This window comes from Lepeophtheirus salmonis, chromosome 9 (assembly GCF_016086655.4).
Source record: "Lepeophtheirus salmonis chromosome 9, UVic_Lsal_1.4, whole genome shotgun sequence".
In the NCBI taxonomy this organism is placed as follows: Eukaryota; Metazoa; Arthropoda; class Copepoda; order Siphonostomatoida; family Caligidae; genus Lepeophtheirus; species Lepeophtheirus salmonis.
Window position 1 is genome coordinate 16,600,747 of NC_052139.2, and position 9,290 is coordinate 16,610,036.

General features: G+C 31.7%; 1 protein-coding gene across 1 annotated transcript; it reads left to right on the forward strand.

Moving 5' to 3' along the window:
- The first annotated feature begins 3,817 nt into the window (after positions 1-3,817).
- Positions 3,818-6,206, forward strand: LOC121124735 (uncharacterized). Its single transcript, XM_040719921.2, has 2 exons — positions 3,818-4,123; positions 4,211-6,206. Exons 1-2 carry the CDS (start codon positions 3,923-3,925, stop codon positions 4,910-4,912), a joined length of 903 nt encoding a protein of 300 aa, XP_040575855.1. The 5' UTR covers positions 3,818-3,922; the 3' UTR covers positions 4,913-6,206.
- Positions 6,207-9,290: the final 3,084 nt, after the last annotated feature.

Here is a 9,290-nt window from a genome sequence, read left to right on the forward strand (position 1 = left end):
AATGTTTTGGAGAGGAGCAACTCAGCCATCATGGCGTTTCATTAAGATGCATAAGATAAAATAAATAAAAACATATCCCACTTCGTATCCAGCCACAGACAAAAGGTGGAATTACTCCTTTTTCTATTTTCAACTCTATTTTTTAAAAGTTCTAAAAATTTTACAATATATAATATAACAAAAAAAGTACATCGTAATATATTGGGAAATTACATTTAGTCAAAATAGAAATAAACATTTATACTTTCAAATGAGTTCCCAAAGACAAAGACCTCTTTAATTACCCAAAATACCCTAAAAATCTAAACAATAAATGTTCATTAGAAAAACAATACTTACAAAAAAGCCCAAGAACAAAGAAAAACATCAACTATCCAAAAAAGTCAGAAATATAAAACTAAGTCTTCAGGATTTGCCTTTTTTTATGTCTATGAAATATCTTGATAATTTGACTTGAAATTTTTATGTATTTAATTGAGTTTTCCTGAAAATACCGTAAAATATCCGTCACTAAATCAAACATCAATGTATCGCCCTTAGTTATTTTCAATTTCAAAGCCATGTATCGTGACGCAGCCGCAATAAGTATGCCTCTTATTTTCCTGTCATCTGTTAGTTCCTTCAATTTCAACATTTTTTCAATATAAGGCTTAAAGTTAAGCCAACCCCGATTTTTTTAGCCTTCTTCGAAGGAATTAACTTATTTTTCGATAGCCCAAAAATAATTATGGCCGAGATATGGTTTCAACCGGTGTTTATATGTCCTTCTAAGTTCCATTCAACAAACTTCCACAATAAAAGCAAAAAAAGGACACACAGCAAAGGCATAAACAACATAATTAAAAACCTTAACAGAGTCTTTGCAATAATCATAGAATATTATAGACTCTATTGACACTTGAAATTTGGAATTAAATTTTCTGCCTTCGGCAATTCCTTTCGTAGAATTTGTTGTATGGTTTGTCAAATTGTCCTTCAAGCTTAGAATACGGAGATATATCTCACACACCGTGATGGCTTCGGTTGATACTTTTTTAAATGAACCCATTTTTTGAACATTATAGCGGATAATATTATTTTTTGAACTATGTTTATAACTCCCAAAAAAATCCTCAGCGTTACCAATGTTACTAAAACAAGGTTAGGAACAAGAAAATGGCTAGGCAAGTACTCCAAATTTATTAAATAAATCTCTCTCTTTCTATTTCTGGTGATGTCATTGGGAGTCTTGTTCATCAATAAAACATAAATTTAAATATTAAAAATTTAATTTAAAAGTTATCATTATGATAGAAATGGTTGCTGGATATATCTACATAATTTAATAATGTAACTAAAACTAAATGATATTCTGGGACTTATTGTTTCTATCGTTCTGTCAAATGAGATACCGGAGTCTGAACATTTGAATCAAGAAGCTGTCCTGGATAATTTAATAAATGAGCGCTGAACTATCAAATTCATTGAATGAAATTTTCAAAGATTTTAAACTTATAAAAGAATGTCAAGTATCAAAATAATTTTAAATTTCTAATCATTTAAAGTGGGACCGCAATGTTCAAGTACTTTGCTATGTGGCTGGTTAAATTGCAAAAAAATTTCTTGCAAGGACATCATGATCAAGCATTGCTATCGACCTGGTTAATCCATCTGGATCATAACCTCAATGTCATCAGCAGATTGGGTTCACATTTAACACAAAAGTATGGAAAAGTACGAAATCCTTGTGGGTTTTTTTTCGAAAGTACGAATATTCATTATAATCAAATCACTCAATTATAAATTAAGAGTGCAGGAAGCTAATACTAATACCAAAAGAATGCTAAACAAATTGCACAAATCAGTATTTAAAGTTTAATAATTGTCCATTATTAAAAATCACACATTCATAATTTTTTATTCATTATATTTTTTAATAATATTAAGCTTTATTACATTCAATAAACCTTCATAACTCCCTTAAATAAAGCTAAATTTTATTAATTACAAAATTTATAAATAAAATATATATAGATCTAAGGATCAAAATAATGAGCACAAATTCTGGCTTCATCAGTATTGAATTCGCCTTTTCTTCGATAAACTAAAATCCAAGCCTTCCTTCTTGCTAGGTCTTTTGAGGATGGGTGGTATGAAACACATGGTTACACTTTATAGTGCTTCCTTCAAGAATAAAAGAATATTGATAACAGCTGTAGGAAAATAACACATACATATTCAGGTAACAACCACAAAAAGTGTGACTTCCCTCCATGATAGTATTGTTTTCATCTATGATAATCTCTATCAGCATATACATATGTCGTCCATCAAAAAAGGTACCAACATATTTGATTGATTTACACTCACGAGGATTTAGAAACGTTTCATTTTTCTAATAATGATGACAGCTTTTGAAAAAGGCAAGCATATTTTTTGGATGCCAACAACCCAAAAAACTCATTTGCAAAAAAAAATGATTAGGATTTACAATTCTAATAGTGTCTGTTGGAGACATTCTCACAAACAAAACAAGTTTATTAATGGTGGAAATTAATCCAGGAAGTACGGAAAAAAATAACTTATCTCTCTTAAGTAGACATTATGTAAATTAGATTCTAAGAAATTTTTGGGAAAGATATAAACTTTCTTAAGAGTCATTGTCTCTAATTATATTAAATAAAAATAAAGGTTCTCTCTCACAAGGGTACTACTACGAACTAAGAAAGCATTGAGGTTCTAACCTTTAAAAAAACAACCAATTGACTGTTAATTGTTGCTATTATCTAATAAGGTATGAATATTTTTCCTTCCTGACTATACAAGTATACAAACTCAGGTTTTTTGTTTTTTTTTCAATATTGATGCAATGGTGCTAATTTAGGTTGCAGGTCCATGAAAGTAAGTAATAATAGATTTGACAAATTATTATTTAACATTTTACAGGATTTTCTCTAATTCTGATTTTATAAAACTATATGAAGGTCCTCTCCTCTTAGCTTTCTTATACTTCTTCAAGGATGAGGATGTAGACACGTTTTATATCCTTAATAATGAAATAATGATAACAACTATATGAAATAAGAAATGTATATTATACTTAGGACCTACAAACCTAATCATGTCTGTTGGAGACTTTCTCACATATAAAAAAGTTTACAAATAGCGGAAATTAATCCAAAAAGTATGAGCACATCTAATGTAACTTTCTTAAGGGGGGTAATGTTTGTATATTCTATTCTAAGTATTTCCCGGGGAAATAAACAAAGATTCTGAAGACTCATTGTCTCCAATTGTATCAAAGAAGAATGATTATCTCTTACAAGGTCAATAATAAAATCTAGGGTAATAATGAGTTATAGGGGATTATTAAAACTCTTCTAATTTCTGAGAGGTTTTAAAAAAGTTTATCAAGGTTCTAGAATTTAAAAAAAGAAGTAATTCCACGAATTTACTGTTCATTGTTGCTATGATCTAATTAAAATATAAATAGTTTTACTTCCTGACCGTATAACTGTAACAACTTGGGAAAATCTTTTCCCTTTTTCTTGCATTTTTCCAACGTGCAATGATGCTATTTTGGGCTGCATTTCCAGGAAAGTACGTAATAATAGATTTTACTTTTTTACAGGGATTTTCTCTGATTCTGTTTTTCCAACTATTTACATGTAGGTATCGAACTTACTCTCCGCTTAATCTTCTATTCCTTCAAAGATAGGGAAAGCAGATAAAAAATAAAGTCGGTGAAACACGGTGAAAAAAAAACAGGACAGTGTTTTTTCTTATCCCTTGTTCTTTTTCTTTTCAAGAAATTACTTACATATGTATATAAAAGGGTGAATGCTTGGCTTACTCTTCAGTATACAATCAAAAAGTGTTGAACACATTAGTGATTATCTAAAAAGATTTTACTAATTGCAGATCCCACCACAGCTCACTCAATATGATACAAAAAGAAGAACCCCGCATCGAAGGCCTCATTGAGAAAACCAATGAGTGTTTTAAATCTCTAGATCTCCTCTCTACAAAGGAACAGTTGGAGCGACTCGACAAACAAATGAAGAGAACAAATACGCTACTTCAAGAACTCAAAGACTTGAGCAAGGCTTGTGAAGACCTGGACGAAGGAAGGAAGGGCATACAAGTAAGAGAAAAAGATGTGTTTTGTATTTTCTTATTCTCAAACCCAAGACATATATTCCTAACTTTAATATTATACTCTTGTTAACAGGTATTTGTTCGTCGAATTGTTCAGCTCAAGGCCGAACTCCAGGATATAACAGATAATCTCTACTCCTTGGTGGAGCCTCGTCTCACTCCAAGACAACTGAATCTCCTCTCTTTCAATGAACCCTTTCAAGATCCCACTTTTGATCCTTCCATTCTTTTTTTTGGCATTGACTGGGAACAAATCTTTAGAAAGTGCTTAAACATCTCCAATAGTATCACGATCTTTTCCCATGGATTCCTTCACCTCAGAGAAGATGCTCAGATCGACATTTTTCTTTTGAATACTATTTTATTGGATGTTTCCCGTCTGGAGATGGATATTACATCTCATGCGGAAGCTGTTCTCAATGGTAGACTTTCCAAATCACAGCTTCGACTCATTCAAGAGGAGCAAACACGTCTCAAAACCATGTTTCCCCCCAGATCAGTTACTCCTTCTCGGAATTGGAGCAATTTGCCCAAATCTAAAAGCTTCCGAGATAGCAGTGGTAATAAGCGAGTCGCAAGAAAATATATAAAGAATAAAACCTCCGAGTTTCATGACCATGGACATTGTTTCGTTAGCGATCTTGGAATAAAAGGTGTGAAAGAGGGATCTCAGACGACTTTGAGTAGAGATGATGACATGGAGAAACCGGTTTTTATTCGGAGGAAGTCTTCTTTTATGCAAAATGTTTCAAATCTATTAAAAAACATTCGATGACTCAATGAGATCCATACTTGTTGCCCAATGGGCAGATATTATTTCAATCCCCCGCACACAACAAATTCATACTGTATCCACAAATTATTTTAATTACCCATTAATTGACATTGTTTTGCAATATCAATGAACTTTTGATCTATTTTATACGTATTTAAATACACATATTATTTATATAAAACAAATATTATTTACGAACAACGAGATTCTTTAAGGCTTTAACCCAATCTTCACTTAAAACTTTTATTTGTATCTTATATAATTGTCGTATTATCATTACTTTATTCATCAGTCTTATAGTAAGACCAAGATTTAGCGACCTTTACTTCAAAACTTGAAGAAAAGCTTCGACGTTCGAAGACCTGAATGCTTCCCGAAGTCACTTATTCCATCTTCTAATAAATAAATACGAAGATTGAATCTGTCATAAATGATGTCAATCTTGTACTTATTTGAGTTTCTAAGATACTATCAGAAACTTGGAGCAAAACTAGCTAGGATTTATAACCACTATTAAGAATAATTGTTTAATGCAAGAAGTCATTTTTTAATATAAGTAGGGACATATCTGAGGGCTCCACCTCCAAAAACGGAAACATCTGCTCAATCTATTACTAAATAGTATTATTATTTTTTTATAAAATGCGAATGTCGGCGTGTGTGCGGGACTAACGGTCACATCAATGAATGTATTTTCCTGAAATTGTTCATGTAGCTTTTTAAAGCTACAAAGACGGATCTGATAATATTTTTTTTTGGATTTCAAACCCATGGCACCCTTAAAAACAATTTTTTTGACTAACAAACGACTACTTATATAAACACAAAATAAAGACTGTTAAATTCTAGGAATTCTTCTTGCTGGATGTATCTTTGCACACTTTTTTTTAAAGGATATTATAAGGTTCAGAGAAGAAAAGAACACAAAGGAGTGTAAAACAAAGGATTTTCCCCCATAATATAACAGTTGATCGAATGACAGTTCAATGTTCGGAAATCAATATTTTTTCTCCTTTAGACCTTATAATCTCCTTAGCAAAATTGAATATAAGTATTATTTTTTGTCATTCCACAAATAATTTCTAAAACTTTAATTTAAACCGATTATCTATAAATGCTTATTCTTAAATAAGACAAGTATTGATAAAATAGATAAATAACTATTTTTATGATCTGCATAATCTTTATTTTTAATATATCATTAACTTATTCTCAGTGTAACTCATATTATGTTTGTAGAGAGTGTAACCTACATAACTTCCTTATTTATAATACATGTCAATCACCCTATAAACATAGTAACAGAGTGGGTGGGGCTTTATTCAAGAGGCAATGGTCTAAAGTTTTCTTGTATATACGGTCAGTTACCAGTATGCGTTGAAAAAGTGATAAATATTGCAAAAAAAAAAAAAAAAGTATGTCCTATGAAAATTTGTAAATTGCTTAATAGGTTAGGAGTAAATATAAATTTTATCTCTCACTTAGTTATTAAAGTTAAAGATAAAATATAATCTTTAGCTTATTTGATTGTGTAAAATAAGTACTTCCTGGCGTGCTTTGGTTCCTTCAAATTAGGCATATACAGGTTCCAAAAATTGAGGTCCTAAATCTACGTCCGAATTGGACGCAAAAGCTTTTCCATAGAGATTAACTTTGCTAATCCATTAAAGGCGATAACTAAGTAGAATAGTTAGAAACAATTATTCAAGGATCACAAAAACATTTCCAACTTAAATTTATTATATAAATCTTATACCTTCGGAGGATTTCACTTCTCTGGAAAGTATATATTTAAATAAAACAACACTATCGATTTGAGCTAGACTCTTAAGTAATTTGGTGACCCAGTAAATAATTTTTACATTTTTTCTTGAATGAAATATTAAGTAAAGTACTCCGGACAAAAGGTAAACAAAAAACTACTTAATAAATTTTGCATGCGATTTGAAAAATTCATTCTTTTAACTTTGTTGTCTTAAATACCTTAATACCTTATCGCTTCGTATGGACTAAATGAAGTCAGAAAATTATTTTTCTAGAAAAAAATTTGAAAAATTAAATTGTTTGAAAAAATATTTCGAATATAAAAATTTTTGAAAAAAAAATTACAAAATTTATACTTATTCAAGAAAATAGAAAAAAAAAAGTTTATGAGCATATCTATAATATAAAATTACTAATATTTATGTTAAGATTTAAATATCTTTATTTTAACTAAGTAAAAATGATCATTCCTTTATTTGAAAATAAAAAGAAAAAGAATACAAGGTACTATGATGAATAATTAATATAATCTAAACAAGTCGAACTCCTACACTACTCCCCCATGACGACAAAGTAAGGAAAGTGATCGTTTAGTGAGTAATGCACAATAAACTGCATCATAAAAACATAACTAAATAAACAAATAGATCATTCTCCAGTTGTAAATCTTGTCCATCTTATAGTCGGATACGCTGGAAGGATACTTGGTACTCGAAATGCAGGTAAAAGTCTATCTATCAAGACATTGTCAGTTCTTGATCCAAAGTCCAATTTATAGTAACGATCGTGCCTCTCAATCACCTTAAACGGGCCCAAGAAAGTTGAAGAGAGAGACTCTTTTATGGGTTTATTTTTAACAAAAACGAACTCGTTTTTTGTTTATTGTTTGTTAATGACTCCTTTGTTAAAGTGTCTCGGAGGAACGTGTGTTCTAAAGAAACTTTCGACGTCGAGGGTGCCAAAAGTAAAGGTGGACGCATAAAGGAATTTAATGGCCATGGATCCCTAGCGGCCTGTGAGTAATTGAAAAGGTGAATATTTATAACCTGGATCTATTGGTACTGAGTTTCTCAATCCTCATAAAACTACAGGTAGTGCATTGATCCAGTTTTCTTTTTCTTCTAGCATTCGTGCTACTAGCCCGGTCTTAATTGATCTGTGGAAACATTCTATGAGTCGGTTGGACTCTGGATTATACGAAGTTGTGTTCTTGTTTGCAATCTCAAGTGTTCTGCAAGCACCCATCCATAGTGAACTTGTGAACTGTGATCCTCGGTCAGAGGATCATAATGATTTCTTGAACTCCAAACCTTGAAATCCAACTACGCAAAAAATTATTGACTATTGCCTTTGAGGTTTTATCTGGAATAGGTATCGCTTCAGGCCACCTTGTGAAACGATCCATAATAGTTACGGGATAGAGCTGTCTCTGAATTAGTGGGAATGGACAGATTATGTCTATGTGAATAAAGGAAAGTCTTTCAGATGGAGGATCGAAAGAAGACGTTGGTTTTGATGTCCTGAAAGGTTTTTGTTTTCTGACAAGCTAAACACTCTCTAGTGAAGCTTCTGACGTCTGCTCGCAGATTAGGCCAATCATAAAAAAGTGCAACCCTCATTAATCTTTCTTTAAGTCCCGGATGATTGTCCTTGTGTACATAATCCACGATTTTTTGACGCAATTCTGGAGATGGCACAACCACACAGAATTCGTCAACACTTCCAAAAACCCGCAAGTAGGGTTCCTCCAATGTATTTAAAAGAAGGTTTAATATTAAACTTAAGTAAATTAGGGTCCTGTTTATTTTGATCCTCAATTATATCTTCAATGAAGGTTGGGCCTATTGTGATGTTATTTATACTTCTACAAAGAATGTCTGCAGTATGATTTAATTTTCCAGAAATGTGTTCGATATCACAATTGCATTCTGCCATGAATGCAAAAGTACAGAACTGTCTTGGTGTCCAAGAGGGATTGCGAATGTCAATCGCAGAGACTAAAGTTTTTTGGTCTGTGAAAACATTAAAAACTTGTCCATCCAAAGCCCATAGAAAATGTTTGATGCTTTCCTTAACACTTAATAATTCCCTATCAAACGTAGAATATTTCTATTATGTCGTTGATAGAGCCCGATACCAACAAGCTGGAGGTTGCCATTGTTTATTTACCTTTTGCTCGAGAACAGCTCCCATCCCTGTATCAGATGCATCAGTCATCAGGGCTAAAGATATATCTCTATCTCTGAATGACAGTTGAGTACATTTAGACGAAATATTTTTAATATACATTGAAAGGCGCGTTCACGTTCCATATTCCAATTAAACTTTACATTCTTCTTTAACAGGGGGTTCATCTCGGGAAAACTTTTAATTGAAAATATCAATTCCAAATCTGAAATTATATGAAAAATCTGCAACCAAAATTGGACAACCACTTTTAACCACAATAAATATTCGTTGGAAATCTCCTAGATTTTCTAGATTGATAGTTAAAGTTGTTGTACAAATAACATCAACAAGGGCTCCTCCATATCCAATAATAGGGGAGAGTTTTTCTCGAACAAGACTTTTACATTTTTTAAAAGGAGTAACAAACACTTGCACTCCTATATCT

What these genes read in the sequence shown, in the direction of transcription:
- LOC121124735 (XM_040719921.2), top strand. Translation starts at nt 3,923, where the DNA reads ATGATACAAAAAGAAGAACCCCGCATCGAAGGCCTCATTGAGAAAACC. An exon ending in AAGGAAGGAAGGGCATACAA is followed by an intron (nt 4,124 to 4,210) that starts GTAAGAGAAAAA and finishes TCTTGTTAACAG; the next exon opens with GTATTTGTTCGTCGAATTGT.